Raw genomic sequence first — 21817 nt, forward strand, 5'->3', positions numbered from 1 at the left:
AGAAGCAAGACTAAACCTTCTCGGTCCCACTCCAGTGATCTAGTTGACTTCAAATTAGATTTTAGTTGATTCTTTAAAATGAAGAAAAACTTGTATGCCTGGAGCTAAATTTTACTCTTGGTCTGTGTTACATTTATAGAATATTTGTAGAGCTTATAGAACTTTATTTTCCCTCATTTTTCCCTTTTGTAGATATATATACACACACACACACACACACACACACACACACACACATATAATTATAGAATATAAAACAATTGGTCCATGACCAACCAAGGTGGCTGTTTTACAGAAAAAGGGAAGCCACTCCAGAGTAGTCTTCAAGAGTTTTCCTTGTGTTCTGGCTTTTCAGGATGGTCTTAGAAAATGACTGAGTAAATCAGTCGGAAATCATTTATTAAACATTTACTAGTGTAGTACTGTGGTAAGCACTGGTACACACACAAAGGGCAAAAAAAAAGTCCCTGCTCTTAAGAAACTCAGTCTAACAGGAGACAAAACATGCAAATTAAATATCAACAAACTATATTCAGGATAAATAAGAAATCATTAACAGAGGGCCAGGACTGCTAGAATGAAGGGGGATTGAGAAAAGTTTTTTTGTATAAAGTGGGGTTTTATTTGGTTGTGACTTGTTCAGGTTTACAGAGGTAGTGTCAGAGGCTGATTTTGAACACACCTTTTTTTCCTTTTTAATATACCTTTCATTTATATCTTATATCCATTTACATTATTTCATCATTAGAAAAAGAACCTTACTTGTAGGACCTTCCATTTTTGCAGAGGGGTAAGATGAGGGCATTTTCTCATATCTCTTCTCTGTTTTTTTCTAAATGTTCTTTTATTTTTTCAATTACATGTAAAGATAGTTTTCAACATTCGTCTTTTTATAAGCTTTTGAGTACCATATCTTTCTATCTCCTTCCCTTCCTTCCTCCCTTCCCACAGTACCAAATAATGTGATATAGATTACACATGTACAAGCAGAACACAGGTCTTCTTGACTCACAGAGTCAGTACTCATGATATAGTGAATCCTGGATTCAAAATCAGAAGGATTGGTTTGAGTCTTGGCACTACTATTTAATCTGTAGTCTTATACTAATTACTTTAGCTCTTTGAGCTTCAGCTTCCTTTCTATGAAATGGGGTTAATAATTCTATTATTTATGTCCTAGAATGATTGGGAAGATCATATTAAACTCTGGACCGCTACAGTCCTTTGTGAAGGTATATAAAATCCGTTATTTTTAAGTTATTGAAAGTTATCTATTAAGAGTCAGTTTAATAGGGGAAAAAGGTTGTCTAAGTCTAAGAAGTATTTCATAGAGGGAGAAGGGTGAGATTTGAGGCTGTTTGGGGCCTATTTGAGGCATAGGGAATGCCAACCCAATTCCCTAATTTCTTTTTTTAAAAATCTTTTAATTTTATTTTTCCCAATTACATGCAAAAATAATTTTCAACATTCATCTTTTTGTAAGCTTTTGAGTTCTGAATTTTTCCACCTCCCTTCCCTTCCTCCTTCCCATGACAGTGAGTAATCTGATATAGGGTTATACATGTATAGTTATGTTTAACATTTTTCCAAATGAGTCATATTGTGCAAGAAGAATCAGAACTAAAGGGGAAAAAACATGAGAAAGAAAAAAAACAATTTTAAAAAGTGAAAATAGTATGCTTTGGTCTGCATTCAGACTCCATAACTTTTCCCTCTGAATGTGGATGGCATTTTCCATCACAAGTCTTTTAGAATTATATTTGATTATTGAACTACTGAGAAAAGCTAAATCCTTCACAGGTGATCACCACACAATGGTGCTATTACTATGAACAATGTTCTCCTGGTTCTGCTCACTTCACTTAGCATCAATTCATGCAAGTCATTCCAAGTTTTTCTGAAGGCTCCCCTCCCATGATTTCTTACAGAACAATACTATGCCATCACATTCATATACCATAATATGTTCAGCCATTCCCTAATTGATGGACATCCCTCAGTTTCCAATTCTTTGCTACTATGAAAAGAACTACTACAAATATTTTTGTACCTGGGTCTTTCCCTCCTTTTTAATGAACTCTTTGGGATATAGACTTAGTAGTTGTATTGCTGAATCAAAGGATATGCAATTTTATTATGCTTTGGGCATTGTTCCAAATTGTTCTCCAGAATGACTGGATCTGTTCATAACTACAACTTTGCATTAGTGTCCCAGTTTTCCCACATCCCCTCCAACATTTATCTTTTCCTTTTTTGTTATTTTAGCCAATCTAATAGGTGTTGAGGTGGTACCTCAGAGTTGTTTTAATTTGCATTTCTTTAATCAACAATGATTTAGAGCATTTTTTTCAAATGACCTTAGGTTGCTTTTATTTCTGAAAACTGCCTGCTGTTATCCATTGACTGTTCAGCTCCCTAATTTCAAGGAAACCAGACCACAATTTTTGGTTGGCACTAAATGGCCTCAGTAACTTACAGACCTTTTCTGTCACTGCAAAACTCATCTTCCCAAGCAAGGCAGGTGGATGACTGCCTTGGGGACTAGATGAGCTGTTTGATCAGTCTGTAGAAAGTATCTTTTCATTACTCTGTAGAGAGTTTATTTATGTGATAGAGTATTTTTTTTTTTATTTGGAAACAGGGAAACAGAGTAAAGATGGAGAGGAGTGTCTGGAACTGTTCATATATTTGATCATTCCAAGTGTGAAAACTTCTACTTTTGCAGATTGGCAACTCTCCAGTAATCTACAGCTTTAAAGCATTTCCTGACACTGAAAAATTAAGTTGGCTTAAAGATTAAAAGGCTTAACCTTGATTTATAGCCAAATTGTGTCTTATCCATGCATATATGTTTACATATTTTTTCTTTTTTTTGTTTTACCAAGGCATTGGGGCAAATTGTGTCTTGAACCCAGGTCTTCTTGATCCCAAGTACTATTTATCCACTTTCCCATTCCACTTTACTTTGAGTAATACTGATCCCTTAATAGGGGTTTGCCGTGTTGAGCTGAATGGATGGCCATGGTTACATGTGAACTGAGATATGCAAGTCCTACCTCCCCTACATCCCCTTCTTCAATAAGCCCCACAATATCTTCCCTTTCTCCCAAAGTTTAACACTTTTCTCATTTACAAACAGATTCAGGCCAATTTTTAATACCTACCTTTGGGTATGTGGCTGCTTTTATACATAGTTTCCTGGGTCTTTGCTGTTTTTTTTTTAATACAAGAAAATTAAGTCAGAGAAGGGAAGAGGGCAGGGATCCTGGTGAGCCATTACTTTTTAGACTTATAGTTTCTCCTGATTTCTGAGGTTAATTGCACTTTTATCATCCATGCTCATCATGAAGAGGTAGAGACCATCACCATTTATTTATTTATGGAAATAAGATGGGAACAAAGTAATTCAGAGGCTTTGTCGCTCAACCTGGGATACACACATAATATGAATTCCTTGGATTTTTCCTCCTAAGAACTCAAAATACTGTCACATCTGATACATTATATTTCTCATTATGCCATAGAGGGTAGGAATGAATTTTTTTTGCAAGTCAGGAGGACTCAGCAAGTAAAGAGTAAATTTGGAACTGGAATCTGGATCCCTGGTTCCCTTCCACTCAAAGGCTGTCTGGCCACTGGATTATAAGACGATCTTTTCTGTACCTATCTGTATCTCAAAATAACATATTTTCAGATCATGCACCTGCTTGGCTATTGCTGAGGTCTGAATTCCCCACAGTCCTGTGGACATTCAGGTGACTTCTATTAACTCCTTTACTCTGTGGTAGGAGCCAAGTTGCAAACCCTTGGGGAGCTGTACCCGCTGGTACTTCTACTTCCACCCCACCCCCCCAGCTGACATCACATGCAGGTACAGCTTTATCTTTCCTTGTCTGAGAATGAAAGAGGGGATGGAGCTCACAGAGCATCCAGAATGCTGCCAGATGTTGAAGGATAGGAGAACAGTTGGCCTGGACTCTGCCTCCTCTGGAAATCCTAAGAGCAATTAATATTTTTGAACTTCATGGTCTCTGGTTCTACAATCTACTTTTTTTTAGGTGTGGGTTGGGTGGAGGTGGGGAGGGCTCTCCTGCCAAGAGCAGGTGCAGCATCCTCCTCCTCCTCCTAGGCTCTCCTGAGTGGCTCTTTCACTCCTCTAAGCTCTCTGCTGCCATGTGGTCCATGCACCCCTGAACCCCAGCATGGTACAGAATCTTCACCCAGAGACTGTCTCGTGCAGTACAGCAGTGAAGCAGGCCTGCCACTACCATGTCTCATCCCTGAGGAAGAAACTGTCATTCCGAAGAATCAAGTAGGTGACAGGGGACTTCCTGGCTTTTCATCTGACTTGGGGTTCTCTTGGGAATCTGAATGGGGGAAGGTGAAATTGGTGGCACTTATCTGTTTTAGAAGGAATGCTAGGTAGGTATGTGCTGTTTTAATATCAGATGATGGGGAGATCTGAGGAGGGGAGCATCTATTCAGAGCAGGTTTTAAAAAGAAGATTGAGGAGGGAAGGAGGGAGGGTGAAGGCATTAAGGGGAGCTGAATTAAATGAAGAGTAGGAGATGAAGATGGGAAGTGGAGTATTTGTCTGTGAGTTAAGAGACCAGGGTTCCATCCTTTCTCATTGGACCATAGAGTTGGAAGTGACTTCAGAGATCCTCTAGTCTAAACCTTTCATTCAGAGAAGGAAACAGAAATCTCAGGAGCTTAATTGACTTGCCTGTGAGAAGTAGCAAAGTGGAGATTTGAACTTTGGTCTTCTGACTGCCAATCCAACAATCTTTCTTATTATGTTTCTTTCTCTGTTATCCAGGGGGATAACAGCTTCTTGGTCCCAGGACAACAAAGTCTGATTGGTAAAGTGTTTGGAGATCTCCAGAAGGAGTATCTTTGCAATTTTGGGAGATAGACATGGGGATGGACAGGAAGATTTAGGAAGCCCAGAATTCCCATTTAACTTCTCCTCTTGGCACTGCTTCCTGAGCCTGCTTCTCCCTTTGGACCAGTAGCAATAAAAGATATCAATGAGAAGTCTGTTCCTAATCAGGAGGCAGAACCTCATTTCTCTTGAGGAAGTTCTCTGAATATTTTTCTCATTACTCTATCAAAAGTGGGGACAAACGGGAAGAGAAGAAATTATGGGGGTGTGGAAAGGATATATATGCAGATTAAAACAAAGTAAGTATTCATTATTAAATCCTTTTTCCAGTATGCCAAACCTGCTGTGAGCAAGGAAACTAGAGCAATCAATGATATGATAGACTGAAGTGATTGAGAGTAACTTTGGTACAAGTTTCCTTTACAGGTACAATGGTTTTGGAACTAAAGGGTCTAGGTTCAAGTCCTAACCCTTGCACCTTGAATAAATCACTTTCTTAATCTTATATAAATCACCTTTTTAACCTATTGTAAAATGAAGAGGTTGGACTACATGATCTTGGAGATCTGTTCTGGTTTTATAACTACAATCCCCAGGAGGAATTAAGTACTGGATCTATATGAGAAAAGGATTAGAAGAATAGGAAGAAAAAGGAAAGTAAGAGATGGATACTCGTATTGATAATAATTATAATAATAATAATAATAATAATAATAATAATAATATAAGTAACCTTGACAGAACACTTTATAGCTCACAAAGGACTTCCTTTCAATATCCCTGGGAGGGAGGTAGGAGAAATATTATTTTCATTTTAATAGATGAAGCTTCTAAAATTTAGAGCAGTTGAAATATCTTGTCCATGGTCACAGAAATAGTAAATGGTGCACCATCACTTAATACTGGAACCCCTAACCTTTTGACTACCAAGTTCAGTTAATTTTCTTCATCAGGCAAGGAGAAGGGAAGCAAGTTAGAAGTATAGAGGGAGGCAGAAAGTAGAAGTCTGTAAATGAGAGGACTATTGTATACATATAAAAGCAAAAGGACAAATCTGCTTCCTCTTAGTGTCTTGTATTGATTGAGCCAGTCAGTGTTCTACTACTGATAGTTTTCAATATTATATTATTTAAAAAAATCTATTTTAATTTATTTCATTAAATATTTTCCAATTATATTAATTTTTTTGGCTTTCTTTTTTTAAATTTTGAGTTCCAAATTCCCTCCTTCCTGACCCTCTCCTATCACTTGGGCAATATAATATTGATTATATATGTAAGACATATTTCCATATTAGGGATGTTGCAAAAGAAAACACCAAAAAAATTCAAGAAAAGTAAAGAAAGTGAAAAAATATGCTTCATTCTACACTGAGTTTATAAATTATTTTCTCTAGAGGTGGATAGCCTTTTTCTTTTTAATTAATTAATTTTTGAATTTTACAATTTTTCCCCGCTCTTGCTTCCTTCCCCCTCCCTACCACTACAGAAGGCAGTCTGTTAATCTTTACATGGTTTCCATTGATCTAAATTGAATGTGTTGAGAAAGTAATCATATCCTTAAGGAAAAAAAAATAAAATATAAGAGATAGCAAAATTACCTAATAAGATAACTTTTTTTTAAATTAAAGGTAATATAGTCTTTGGTCTTAGCTCAAACTCCACAATTCTTTCTCTTGATACAGATAGTATTCTTCATTGCAGATACCCCAAAATTGTCCCTGATTGCTGCACTGATGGAATGAGCAAGTCCATTAAGATTTATCATCAACCCCATTTTGCTGTTGTGGTGCACAATGTTCTTCTGGTTCTGCTCATCTTGCTCAGCATCAGTTCATGCAAATCCTTCTAGGCTTCTCTGAATCCCATCCCTCCTGGTTTCTAGTAGAACAATAATGTCCCATAACATACATATAGGTGGATAACTTATTTCATCCAATTTCTTGGATTATTGTCTTGGTCAGAATAGCTGAAACTTTCAGAGTTGATTATTGTTACAATATTCAATATTAATTTCAATACTATACAAAGGAAATCTAAAAATTCCCTTTGGAAGCACCTTTGTCAAATATAAGTTGGAAAGAGCATGGTGCCTACACAGACAGATCACAAGAGTGAGGAGTGCAATGGAGAAGAAATGGCATTTTCTTCTGATTAAGTATGGGTCCAAATGATTTACTAGACCATGAATTGATTGATATATGAGGTTGAGCTTGAGCTGATGACAGTTAAATGTGGGAGTGGGATTCCATTTGAACAGGATTACCTGAATGAAGGAGAAGAATATTGTGAATAACACTTTAGGCAAGTAATTTAATGTCTTTGAACCTCAGTTTCCCCATATTGTGAGGGAGTTGGACTCAATGAACTTTAATGCTTTTTCCAACTCATTTACATTTTTTGTCTTTTAAAGCATGGTTTCTTCGAAATAAGAATTTTTTGGAGCTTAGGGCAAAGTAATTACTTAGAGATGTTTTGGGTTTGATTTCTTTTATTGTTTTGAGAAGCCAGGCACAACCCCTGTGGTTCTGATTTTGCATACTACTACCTTCCATGATAGGAGGGAAAAAAACTAATAGAAAATCAGTACCTTATGGAGCATGTAGAAATGTATAAGAAATATAAAAATTCAATCTGGAACTTAGTGAATGGGTTAGAGAGTCAAGTAGGAGCTTACTCCCATTCATTCACTCATTCATCAGCAATTTAGGGTCATACTCTTGCCAATTCTTATTTGATAAAGGTACCTCTCAAAGGGGATCTTTATATTTCTTTTGGATAGTATTGAAATTAATGTTGAAAATTGACATACCCAGTTGGTATGCCATTTAAAATCTCTTCATTACATTATCTTTTGGTATGACTTAGAGTTTGCCTTATCTTTTGGGTGGTCTTCCCTATCCTGAAATCATATAAGCAGAAGCCTTGTGCATTCTCATAGGTTCTTCTGAGGGATGGGAGATAGGAATAAATGAAGCTTGTCCCTCATTAGCAGGGGAGAGACATTTTTTAGATAATAATAGCTCACATATAAATCACTTTTATGTATTATCTCATGGCATTCTCACAACATCCTGCAAGATAGGTGCAATCATTTTCTCTACTTTTGTGACTGAAGAAACTGAGACTTATTGAAATTAAATGATTTATACAGGATCATACAGCAGGTATGTATCTAAGGGAGGTTTTCAACTTAGATCTTTAGACTTCAAAATCCAGAAGTCCAACTGCTCTTCCATGTTGTATAAGGGTTGGGCTGGAATCTATGGAGTGTTGCTGAGTTAGATGGAGGGGAGTCCCCCTCCCTCTCCTTCCCAGACACCCAATTCCCAGACTGGGGCTACTTTCTGGCATCCTGGGCTTTTTTTGTTGTTGTCAGCAGAACTGTCTGCAGGTGTGACAGTCACCTGCTCTACTTCCTCCTACCTCAGCACTTTCCTTCTCTCTGCCTGGGTAAGGCAGACTGTTAATTATAGTCCAGAGGGTTACTTATTGTCTGCTGATGCCACTGGCTTGTTGGACAACTGTTGGGCATCTGGAAGGACTGATGATGAATTTTCCACTTTGGCTTTCTACCTACCTCTGTAAGGAGGTCCCACACTCTTCTAGGGCATCCTAAATTGAAGAATTTTACATATATTTTGCATAGATTTACTTGTGTGCCTGTTGTCTTTCTTGCAGAGGAATGCAAGCTCTCAGAAGATAGGAATTATTTGGTTTTTGGCTTTTTGTTACCAGCTTCTAGTTGGTGCATAGCAGGGAAAGACCCTATGTCTGGCATTTAGCAAGCTCTTAATGTTTGATTGAATGGAAAAGCTTCCATGAAAACATCCCATGTACTTAGAGCAGGAAACCCTGGTTAAAATTGCTCTACATTGGGGCAGCTAGGTGGCATAGTGGATAAAGCACCGGCCTTGGAGTCAGGAGTACCTGGGTTCAAATCCGGTCTCAGACACTTAATAATTACCTAGTTGTGTGGCCTCGGGCAAGCCACTTGACCCCATTTGCCTTGCAAAAACCTAAAAAAATAAAAAATAAAAAATAAAATTGCTCTACATTGACTCTGAGGTCAGAACAGCTGAATTCAAATGCTACCTCTGATGACTACTACCTGTGTTTCCTTGAGCAAGTCATTAGAGTCTCAATTTCTGCATCTGTTAAATGATGGGGTTAAACTAGCTGACCTCTGAGGTCCCTACTGACTCTAGATCTGTGATCCTTGGCTTCTTCCTAGTTAGAGGTTAGGAAAAGTTAGAAAAAGTTAGAGGAAAACCTGAGTTCAAAAACAGTCTCATATCCTTCCTAGCTGTGTGACCCTGGACAAATCTCTTCACCTCTGTTTGCCTCATTTTCCTTAATTATAAAATGGGAATAATAATATCACTTACCTCCCAGGGTTGTTGTAAGGATCAAATGAGATAGTATTTGTAGGCGAAAGGAGAGGAATAAGCATTTATATAGTATCTACTATATGCCAGTCACTATAACAAGAATTTTTTTTTCATTTTTAAGTTTCTTGCAAATGGGGATTGTTTTATCCTTTGCATTTGTATTCCTGGTGCCTACTGTGGGGTTGGCCCTCAATACATGCTTGGTGATTCACTGAGAGGGGAGTCCTCTTAATGCATGAGTTATAAAGAGCCCATTGCAGGTTCCATGGATAATGATATAGAAATGAATATGAGAAAAATATTTTTCAGACTGGGAATAGAAAACATTGTGAAGTAATAATAATAATAATAGTAACTCATATTAACAGATGAGGTATCCCCAAAGTTTTAGTGCAACTTTAAACTTTGAATAGCTTTTAAGTAGCTTTAGACTGTACTAAAACTTTGGGAATACCTTGTATCTCTTTTAAATTTGCAAAGTGCTTCACATATTGTATCTCATTTAAACCTTATAATAATCCTTTGAAGTAGTTACTGAAGATATTGTTATTTCCATCTTCCAGATAAAGAAAGTAAAGTTTCTGTAAACCTAAATTATGATTGAAATCGATTGTGTCTGAAGCAGGATTTGAATCTGGGTCTTTCTGGATCCAGACTAGTACCCCATTCATGATGCTTTAGTATGTCTTGGAGCACACCCAACCCTCTACACATTACAGGTATTCAATAGGCCTTTCAAAATATCACACTGAACTTTGGGAATCTCTGAATTCTTGTTTATCTGCCATAGAATTTCTGAACAGGTCATCTCTTACAATGCTTTTACCTGTCCTTGAATCTTCTCTGTGTATAGTAATAATAATAATAGTTAAATAATTATAATGATAATTTATATAGCACTTACTATGTGATAGGTACTGTGTTAAGCATTTTCCAATTATTATATTCCTTACAACAACCCAGGGAGGGAGATGTTATTATTCTCCTCATTTTACAAATGAAGAAACTGAGGCAAACAGAAGCTGGGACTTGCCCGAGATCACACAACTAATAAATATCCAAGGCTGGATTCAAACTGAGGGATTTCTGACTCCAGACTCAGAACTCTATCCATTGAGTCATCTAGATGAAACATTTTATAAATGTTTCCTCTTCTGGAAAAAAAAAATGGGAAAAAACTGAAAAAAGGAGCGGGATATGTTCTCATCAGGCTGGAGTGGTTTAGCACATGCTTACCTGAAGACAGAACAAAGGATAGATATGCCCTTGGGGTCTTCTGGAGCACAAGGATTTTGGATCTAATGGAAGTGTTGGTGGAAACACTTATAAATGTGATACTGTGATAAGAGAATTTAAGACAATGGAAAGTCAACATGTCCTAGGGTCTGTCTGAGTTCTGAGGAGTTTGGACAAGAGTCCACATGGATGGCCTTTATCTTGGAGCCCAGCATCCTTAGCTTGATGAGACTCTCAACCCAGGTAGAGAAGCCTAATGAAGAGATCACTTGACCTAGTGTCAGGAAAACCTGAATTCAAATCCTACCTCACATACTTGGTTTTGTGACTGAGCTAGTCGTTTAATCTCTTTCACAGTCTCATTATCTTTCAGCTATAAAATGAAGAGATTGGTCTCAGTGACCCCTTAACTTCCTTTCAGTTCTAGATCTAGGATCCTTCATTTTCTTTTTTTCTTTTTTCTTTTTTGATTGATTTATTTGTGCTCTGAATGGAAACTTTAGTCTCATCTTCCTATGCCTAAGATTCCATATATGGCAGGTAGGTAAGAGACCCTATCAAGAAAAGTTCTAGACCTTAGCTCATCCAAAGAAGGTTTAACATTCTGAACAGTAAAGGAGAAAAATGATGATGATTGTAGAAAATATCATGGAATGCCCCTTATAGATGGAAGGTCCATGATCCAGATGTAAAAGCTGGCTATGAGTCAGAAAATCTGCTTCAACTACTTACAACCTGGGTGAGCGTGGGCAGACTCTGTTTCTTCCTCTGTAAAATCAAAGGTCTCTTCCAGTACTAGATCTCTGATTTTATGAGTTTGTGGTCTGTTTATTTATACCTTATTACCTCAAGAATAGGAACATCTTGTGGTATGGTGTGTCCTCTCAGAGTCAGGAAACGTAGGTTTGAAACGTAGGTTTAAGTGCCTCCTCCAACACATCCTGGTGGGTGTGCGACCCAGGACAATTTGCCCTCAAGGCAATTTTTTTAAGGTCTCCAAGTTGCAAACATGGCTCATTGGAAGAGTTAGTGTCTTATCCTGAGTTCCCCAAACTGATGAAATGACAGGGCCTAGTAAAAAAAAAAATTGGGACTGGGGTCCAATATTTTGCAAGGCAGCCTTCCACTGTTGGTTAGCTTTAATTGTTAGAAAATCATTCTATACACTGAACTGAAATGTCTCTATGCCATTATCATTCACTAGATTTAATTCTCCAAAATAGGGGTAGGAAACCATTTTTCTGCCAGTGGCCATTTGGATATTTACAAAATCATAAATGTAAATATTTTATGTATTTAAAACATCATAATGTAAATGTTTATGATGTTTTATATACATAAAATATTTACATTTATGATACATATATTTAGATATAGCCTACTATATTTAGTCAAACATTTAATTAATTCATCCCAAGAAGCTCCTAGAATTATTGAATTTGAATCATGGCTGCAGTTGCTGTGAAAGCACAAGACCAAATGACTTCAGATCCCAGACATTCTCTACCCGGCTCTAAAACCTTTGGAACAAACTAGATAGAATTTCTTTTCCCTTTGGTGTTTTCTCCTCAGTTTTAGGATGTAGAGATGGCTATAGTTGTCATTCAGCTTTCCTCATGTGCCAAATGAAGTACTTGGGGGACATTTTGGACAATTTCTCTACCATTATTCCCCTCTTCTCCATCCCCACCCCCCCAACCAGGGTCACTAGACCTTCTAAGATTTAGTAGGGAAGGGGAAAGAATAGTCTGTTTATTGGCTACTCAGAGAAAAGCTGACAGAAGACACGAGTCAGTGAAGAGTGGACAAGATGGAACTCCACTCCAATGTGGATGGGCATACTCTTTCCTTGGCAAAGAGGGAACAGGATAGAAGTCAATGAAGGAAAGCTATCTCTGCTCAGAAGAACAGTGTGTATAGAATTGAGGGTTTTCTTTGCCTCTTCTCTCCTTCAGTTCCTTCTGGAATCAACACTTATATCCCCTCCTCCCTTGTAGGAAATGAATCCCAGTCCAACCCCCCTCCCTACTCACTTCTACTCCATTGGAGCCAACAACCCCCTGAAAACATTCCCTGGGGATGGTTCTGGAAGGTTGGATTCTAGGATCGGTCTCTTCTTTTTCCAGGCTTCATATCTCCTAGGATGACTAGTCTGGGTTCTGAGGAGATCTGCAGTTTTGTATTCCATCCTCTTTGACCATTGAGAGGAAATCTGAGAGTGTGGGGGAGAGACTGCCTAACTCAGCAATATTGCCCATTAGCTTTCCCTTCAGTTGCTTTTTTGCATCTTCAAAGACAGACAGGAAACTACCATTAATCATTCCCCAGGAGTCCTCTCTGGGGTTAATTCTGCCTACCATATCTTATGGGGGTCCAAGCTGGTAACATCCCTTTTTTGCCTGGGCTTGGGATTGGACAGCATTTCTCTCTGCTTAGGTAGTGGGAGTAGGAAGAAAAATCCTCCTAGGCTTCTTCCACAGTGACTGACATCCAGTGAGATACCAGAGATAATTGGATGACCCTGCTATTTCCATCCTGTCCCTTCATTTGCCCCTGGCCTCCCTACCCTTTGGAGAGAGCTCCAGTGGGATGACAGCATGTCTGGCTCTCATGCATCATAAAAAGGTCAGGTGATGTGAATACCACTAACATCTTTCCCCCTCCTTAATCCTCCCCTATCCTTCCTCCAATCTTTCTATTTCCTTAATACCAAACTCACCTTGAACTTTGAGGTTCTGTATTGTATGAGTGGTTTGGTCTTATATAATCACTCTCCCAGCTCTATCCCAAATAGTTAGCTTTTACATGGCACTTATAGCTAGCAAAGTGCTTTATCAATATTCTTTCATTCTCACAATAACCCTGGGAGGTAGGACTAATTATCTCCATTTTGTAGATTTTTAATGGAACTTGCACAGTAAAGTATATGAGGCTGGATTTGAACTCAGGTCTTCCTGTGCTCTTCATGTCTCCACCTAGCTGCCTCTTTTCCAAGTTCCTTTAAGGGTTGGCTCTAGAATTTTACTACAGATTGATACAGATGCATTTTGGTGGTGGTATCCACTTCTCTGTCCTAGAAGCTTTGGATAAGAAGTGGTGTGACTGTGGTTACAAATGTGTTGTGGGAAGAAGGGTATCAATAATGTTGGTGGTATTCGTGATCATTTTTCTGCACTATAGTTGGTTAAGGTGGGGTTTTCCTATTCTCCCAGTTCTTTGGGGGTCTCATAAAATCTCATCTTGTTTCAAAAACCAGAATTAAGAGAATGGTGCTGTTGTCCTACTGACTAGTTGTCTCTAGAGCTGCAGGAGACAAAACTTGGAGTGGTTATCTATCTCTCAGTAGTTGGCACAGACATTGCTAGCAACATACACTCAGTCACTTACACATAAGTAACGAAAAGACAGATGACCCTTGGCTCCCCAGTCAGTCAACAGGTGAGCTCTTCTCTTTTCTTTTAGCTCAATGGGGTTGTCAGCTCTCAAAGGGAGGTGAGATGTACAGAGAAAGAACTATGGAGTCTGGATGCAGATTGAAGCATCCTATTTTCACTTTGGTTTTTTTCTTTTTCATGTTTTTTTCCCCCTTTTGTTTTGAATCTTCTTTCACAATATGACTAATAGGTAAATGTTTAACATAAATAGTACAAGAATAACCTATTTGGATTGCTTTTCTTCTTAGGGAGAGGATAGGGAAGGGAGGGAGGAAAAAATTTGGAACTCAAAAATCTTATAAAAATGAATATTAAAAATTGTCTTTAGGGGGTGGCTAGGTGGTACAGTGGATAGAGCACCGGCCCTGGAGTCAGGAGTACCTGAGTTCAAATGTGGCCTCAGACACTTAATAATTACCTAGTGGTGTGGCCTTGGGTAAGCCACTTAACCCTGTTGCCTTGCAAAAACTAAAAAAAAAAATTGTCTTTACACATAATTGGAAAAAAAATCAAAAAAATACAAGAATAAAGGGAGGTGAGAAATTTGTTTGCCATGGTCATATGACCCAATTTTTTCTTTAGTTTTGTTCTGTTTTCTCTAGATACTGGATATCAGGTAGAGTTTGCTATAATCTTTCTCTTCCTACTCCAAGTACAAATTCCTTGATGTTTATTTAGGAGCTGAAAGGTTTTTAGAAATAATACAGGCCCCTCATTTTGTAGCTGAAGACTAAGGAGCAAAGAGAAGAAGGGACTTGTCCAAGGTCATTCAGTAAAATTCAGATTCAAATCCAGGCTTTCTGAATCCAAGCTTAATTTTTCTTTTGTAAACTCTCTTTCCTTACACTTAGGTATTATCTAATCCAACTTCATTTTCCAGACCAAGAAATGGAGACCCAGAAGAGTAAATCATATGCTTAATATCAGAACTATTTCCAAAAATTTCTTTGCATTTTCTCAAATTCAGTTTGCCATAGTTTCATCGGAAGATATTTCTTATATCCTCAATTTAAAAAAAAAAAACCTCTTTTCAACTCTCTGCTTAATTCTAATGAAAGTCTCTCTCTCTTTCTGATTTTAGGGCTCTGAATATATGCTAAATTCCTCTGATACCCTGTCTATGTGGAAGTCTTTTCACTAGACAAGTGAACCCCCAGACTTCTTACTGTCTGAGGGGAGAGATTGTCTGGGATAAGGTTAAAGGAGGTAAATTATTTTTTAAGGGGTTAAGGAATCTAGAAAACAAAGTATTGTTTTGAAAGCAAAGGAACATGTGAGAATCACATCACCTTCTGTAGGAATTTTAATATATATAATAATACATATATATATATATACATAATATTATGTACAATAGTAAAAAAAACAATGAAGTGAAATGTGTTGTATTTTTTCTGTGGCATAAACCTGTCTAGAGGAAGAGGAATGGACAGAATGACTTCTTATGTTGCCTTTTGGTCCTTGCATTTCTTGGTTCCATGATTTTTCCTTGGGAATGACCTTAGAGATTGTCCAAGTCAACCCCTTCACTTTGCAAATGAGGAACTGGATCTCTTTTCTTGTCTTCAGCATCACAGTTCAGTTTAAAGGCACAAGCTCCTGTGTGGGAAATAAGGCTATTTTATCTGTTTGCCAAAAGGTTTTTGATACAGATTCCCAAGTCTGAGAAGAGCCAACCCCAGGAAGTTCAAGAGCAGTGTAAACGTGGCCTGGGTCTGGCTAGTCAGTCAGAGAACTACAACTCCCATGATGCAACAGGGAGAAGCGTACATGACCTGGATCTGCAGAAAGCAAACTCACTTGGTTGCCCTATAGCCCCACCCCCTCTGAGCAGCAGCTGCTCTTGAGATTTTCCCCAAGAAAATAGGCAGTTATGAGCCTTAGAGAATCTAAACTGATCAGAACGATTCCTTGGGAGCCTTATCTCTATTGCATTTGTCCCATGTTGCTGCAGGCTTCCCTGCTCCTTTCATAACCCTTACAGCTCCAGGGCCATTGTTTTTTCTCTTTGACTTTGGTTTGAAATTCTGTGCTTTAACTCAAAGAGCAATCAAAATAAAGCTTGTATGAATCCTGGGTCCTAGGATCAAAGCAATTGGTGTTACTACTCTTCAGTCTGAAGAAGATCAGGGAAGGGGCAGGCAAGGGATAGTAAAAGGATGATCGAAGCCACTTTTTTTCTGTTTCCACTGAGGACTAGATAAGAAACAAACTGGAAGAAAGATTTTGGGATTCTAGGCAACAGAAAGGGAGAGATGAATTTCATTCATCTCCTATATTGTCTTATGGAAAGAGAATGGAAACAGAGACCTCTCAAGGTTGTGTTTCCTTGAGTTTTATTAAAATGCATCTAACATCAATCCCTTCCCTTTCTCCCTTTTGATTTCTACTTCCTTTTCCCCTCTTGGGATTATCATCATCATCATCACTGTCATCACCATTACCATTATACTCTAGGCCCGTGCTTCTTTCTCCTGTTCTGGCTCCTTAAAGCTTTGATTAAAAAAAAATGTTTACCAGTTTCCTAGTTATTATTTCCTTTCCTGCTACTATTCTTTCCAAGATTATTATTCTGAAGGATTTGTGAAAATTAAAAAAAAAAAAGGAAAGATTGACCTAGCATCACTTTCCTAAGTGCAGCATAATATAGTGGGTAGAGTGCTAGACTTGGAGTTAGGAAAGAACTAGGTTTAAACTTGCTCCTAGCACTATAGATAAGCCATGTTATCTTTCTGAGCCTCAGTTTCTTTGTCTTTTAAAGTCAGGATAGTAATAGTATTTAGTATTGCCTAGTAGATCATTATGTATATGTATATATATATATTTATATCTTCTATGTATGCATATAAATAGATATGAGTATATATATTTTATACAAACATATCATATAGCTGTTTTGTTGCCAAGGGATGATGAAAAGCAAATGGCTAATAATTATCTAGTACTTTTAGGTTTGAAGGTTTACAAAGCATTATATATATATTTACAATATGACTAACATATATTGGTCATATATATATGGCCTAGTAGTCTCATTAGTTATTTATTAGAGGTTTATGGTTTACTATATAGGTAACTATATCCACATCTATAGCTATATAAAATATATCTATATAAAAATACATTTATGTTACAGATCAGGGCTGTCCAACCCTATTTTTGAAAGTTTTTATTGAAACAATAGACAACATATTTTGTTTTACCATTTTAATGAAAGCTGTGTGGTAGCTTAGCTTCATTTTAAAGCATTTAGTAAACTCAAGCGGGGCCACATAAAATCACACTGCAGGCCACTTGCAACTGGTGGGAAGCATTTTGGACAACCCTATTATAGTTGATTATATAAAGCTTAGTATTACTTAGATTATATATCTATAAATTTATATATTTATCATCTACTAGATAATATATATGTGTATACATATATATTTAATGCTTCATATACCTTAAAACACTATGTCATCAATTATTTGTTTTCATTATCCTTGGAACAAGTTAGCTACTTTTTAAAGATATGTAAAATACATATATGCATTGACTTTTGTTTGGGTTGGATTGAACTCATAGTGGTTCTCATGATGATTTTCCCTGAAACTAGTGTATTGTCCTCTTGGGGCTAGCTGCCCTTCTTCTCTGAAACCTCTGACTGTCAGCATTGGGCAGGAGACTGTAGCATTAACCTTTGGGAGCTTTGCCTCAGGCCTTTGCTTAGGATAAGGGTTTCTTAACTATTTTTGTGTGAAGATCACCTCAGTATAATGTTTTTAAATACATAAAATACGATACTCATATAATAAAGACAGTTTTACTGAGATCTAAGTATTAAAAAGTATAAGAGCAAAAATGCTTAGGGTCCCCAAGTTTAGGAATTCTTGTCTGTGAAGAGAAATGATACATGATATTTCACCCCCACACACACATTTTGCGTTTATGTGTATACTCACACAGAAGCAGGGTACCTGTGCTTTATTTATGTTGAATGTGTTTGTGGAAATAAAGATAAACTAAGAGTTCCTTGAGTTTGAAGCAGTCAGGCTGCAAGTCCAAGCATGACTATCAGGAACATGATCTAGAAGATAGTGAACATATTTATTCTCTTTATTCTCTTCCCTGTTTAGTTTTTGTGGAATTTTGATTGGCACTGTGATTTGGGACACGGAACCTTTTTGATGCAAAGGAAAAACAAAAAATCAGAACCACTGGAATATTTGAAGAAAGGCATGGTGTTATTTGAATTTTCTTTAAATTGAAATTTTATTTTTTAAAAATGACCTTGTTTTAGTCTTGGTTATGAAAGTCTTTTTTTAGATTTTTGCAAGGCAAATGGAATTAAGTGGCTTGCCTAAGGCCACACAGCTAGGTAATTATTAAGTGTCTGAAGCCAGATTTGAACTCAGGAACTCCTGACTCCAGAGCTGGTGCTCTATCCACTGCACCACCTAGCTGCCCTGAAACTCTTTTTCTTCAAAGCATATTGATAATATTTCTTGCACTGATAAGTAAAAATGAATAAGACTGGAGATTTCTTTAAATGCTGATGACCTCAGAATCTTCACTATTGATTGATTCTGAAGGGTGGTGAAATACAATTGCGAAGGTGTTGGAGTCTGTATTGAATGTGAACTGATCTCAGGACATACTGTGGATAGTTTTATCTTTACTAAATCACCAATACCCATGTTTTTTCTTGTGATTTGTCTCATTTTTTGTAAAAGCAATGCACAAAGAAAAAAATTAGCTTAACTGGGATGTTATTGTACTTCTATTTGTTGTACTTTTATTCTTATAATCCAGAGATACAGGATGGGGAGAAACAGGATACTGAGGGTAGAAAGGGAAGTGTGAGGCAATAGGAAAAGCAGGCAGGACCAGTCGTCAGTAACAATTTCTACAGCAGGATTTTTGAAAAGACTTTGCTAGGTTGAGTTTATGTAGGTTGATGCAGTGATTTCTTGTTATGGTTTAAGTCTTTCTTGAGGGAAGTCATAGGAAGTAAAAGAGTGAGGGGAAAACCCTGATTAGGATGCAAATAATGGTAATAACTCTCTTGTTTCTTCATATTTTTCCAGATTTGGTGGGAGGAAACTGGACCCCTAGATACTACTTCTTAAAAAATATATATTTACTTTGCAAAGCAATGAGGTTAAGTGACTTGCCCAAGGTCACAAAGTTAGGTAAATTATTAGATGTCAGAGGTCACATTTGAATTCGGTTCCTCCTGTCTCCAGGGCCAGTGTGCCATCCACTGCACCACCTAGCTGCCTTCCAGCTACCTAGACAGGAAAGGTTCAATTGCCTCAGCAGTTTGGTGTCCTGGAAAAATCTGCTTAAACTGGGATGTTTTTGACAGGAGAAGTAAGGAATATTGGAGCTAATGGTCCCCTCCCTTGACTTCATAGTTTCCCCCTAATCAAGTATCCCAAGAAGGACTAGAAGTAGGTAGAGGATGTTAGTGTTGGCGACTGGAGAGGCCCCCTCCCCCCCATCGGTAGTTAGGGCAGTCTCGTGGCTGGTTCCTGAGGGTGCTGTGATCATCCGGGCCGGGCTCTCACTATTAGGTGTAGATGCTCCGGAGTGTAGCTAATCTGATGGTCTTGGGGGCGAGTGGCATGGTTTGAGACTTTGCTGGAAGACTTTTCAGCATCTTCTTCACTTCCCCATTACCCTTTGTGGGGGCTCGGAGGTTCTGGGTGCTTTCTCTTGTCTGCTCAGGACAACAGGAGCCTAGCCCAATTTCCCTGAGTAAAGTAGGCCAGAGAGAGAGCTGCAGTCACTGCAAGCCGCCTGTCCCTACTGGGCAGGAAACCTCGAGTGATGAATGGGGCTGAATGAAGTCATCCCGCTCCTCCAATCAGGCTGCGGCGCCGGGAGAAGCTGGGGCCTCTGCAGAGAGCCTGGCTGCCGGCTGCTCCCATGCACCTCTAGGCAGAGGCTGGGAGCCTCTGGGAGTGGGGCGGGGCGGGGGCAGCCCCCCCGCTCCTGGTTAGGCCTCAGTCAATGTGAATGTTATTGCAAGGTGAGTGCCTCCACCGGGGGAATTCCTCTCCCTCGCCCTCGGTGACCTTGCCCACCCGCCTCCCTCCTCTCGGGGCGCCCTCCGGGCTCATCCTCCAGAGCCCCCCCGCTTCCACCTGAGCACCTGCACCTTCGAGTGTCCTTCCTCCCCTGCTCCTCTCTTGCCCAGCCCCCGGCCGCTGAACCCCTTGAGCCAACTCTTCCTTTCTGAACCGGGCTCAGCAAAGGTGGGCGTAGGGGGCGGGTGGCCCGGCAGCTCCGAGCCCGGCTTTCCATGATAAAGATCCCCCAGAGAGGGGATCTTGGGAGTGGCGACGTGCCGGCCCCCTGGGCAGGGAGTAGAGGACCAAGAGAGCTGGCCTGGGATCAGTGGGCAACCTCCCTGAAATGATGGGGAGCGGAGGGGTGTAGACGCTCCCTGCTGTATCCCCCCCAGCTGGGGCCCCCTCTGGACTGTGCAGGGCCACGGGTGGGGGCCTGGCTCCTCGGAGGGCTCCTGCCTCCTTTCTGTCTAGCTCTATGTGACTTTGCCTTTTTTCTCTGGATGATGCCCCTCCCCCTAGGCCAAGCAGAGATCATGGAGCCGGCTGATATGGCCACAGCAAAGGTAGGATGGAAATGCTGCCGGCCTCACTGTGCGTAAGTGGCTTCGCTTGGCAACTTCTCCCTTTTGGTTCACTCCTCCCTCCTGTCCCCCCGGCATCCGTCCCTCTACGTCCCATGTGCCCATGGGAGCTGTGGGCAAAAGGGAGGGAAATGAGGCTAGCCTTGAGGACTCCGAAGAAACAGGGTGCTGAGTTCTAGAGGATAAACTCTTTGCCTTCCCACCTCTGGGGAAGTCTGAGTCAGCCTACTTCTGCCATTCTTCTTAATTACTACTCATTTCTCTCTTAAACGGTCACACTTTTCATTCATTCTTCTATATCTCTCTATCCATTCCTTTTGCTTTTTGCCTTTTCTGTCCTCTTACTGGTCTCTTTTCTCTCGTTTCCTTATCCACTTAAATTCAATCGACCTTACAGTATTGAGGACTCAGAAGAAAAGGGGTGCTGAGTTCTAGAAGGCAAACTTGTCAGTTCCCCACCTCCGAAAAAAGTCTGTTGGAGTGTGCCTATTTCTGTCATTCTTTTTATTAATTATTACTTATTCCTCTCTTAAGCTGTCACACTTTTCATTCATTCTTCAATATCTCGCTATCCATCTCCCTTTGCTTTTTGCCTTCTCTGTCCTCTTACTGATCTCTTTTCTCCTGTTTCCTTATCCACTTACATTTATTTAGACCGTACAGCATTGAGGGCTCAGGTACTGAGTCCTAGAAGGCAAACTCTTCACCTTCCTACCTCTGGAAAAGTCTATTTCTATCAATATTATTATTATACTCATATAAATTATTAGTTAATTTTCCCTTGAATAATCACATTTTTTATTCATTCTCTTTATTTTTCTCTGTCCACTCTCTCCTTTTTTCTTTTCTGTTTTCTTATTTTCTCCTGTTTCCTTATACACTTAAATTTATGTATTATTAAATTTTATTTAAATTATTAAATTTATTTGTATTATTTACAATTATATAAATTTATTCTTATAACATTGAAGAATCTGGAGAAAATGGGTGCTGAGCCCTAAAAGGCAAACTCATTATATTCCCATCTTTGGGAAAGTCTGTTTTTATCAATATTATTATGATGTTTATGTAATTATAAATTATTACTTGATTTTCCCTTGAATTATCATACTTTTCATTCATTCTCTTTAATTTTTCATTATCCCTCTCCCCTTGTTTTTTGTCTTTTGTGTTCTCTTATTGGTCTTCTCCGGTTTCCTTATCAACTTAAATTTATTTATGCCTTCTGTTTT

At 38.8% G+C, this 21817-nt stretch overlaps 1 protein-coding gene across 9 annotated transcripts in view; it reads left to right on the forward strand.

Annotated features, from left to right (window-relative positions):
- The window catches only part of GRAMD1B (GRAM domain containing 1B), a 332765-nt gene that overhangs the window by 149724 nt on the left and 161224 nt on the right, over positions 1–21817 (forward strand). The window contains exon 3 of one of the 9 annotated variants that reach the window (XM_074215326.1): positions 4162–19828. The exons of the other annotated variants lie outside the window; for them this stretch is intronic. Coding sequence (XP_074071427.1) covers positions 4162–4426 — 265 coding nt within the window. The 3' untranslated portion in view covers positions 4427–19828. Of the gene's footprint in view, positions 1–4161; positions 19829–21817 lie in introns of those variants that run through there. 9 annotated transcript variants of the gene reach the window in all.

The sequence above is a fragment of the Macrotis lagotis genome, chromosome 1 (genome assembly GCF_037893015.1).
Source record: "Macrotis lagotis isolate mMagLag1 chromosome 1, bilby.v1.9.chrom.fasta, whole genome shotgun sequence".
Lineage (NCBI taxonomy): Eukaryota > Metazoa > Chordata > Mammalia > Peramelemorphia > Peramelidae > Macrotis > Macrotis lagotis.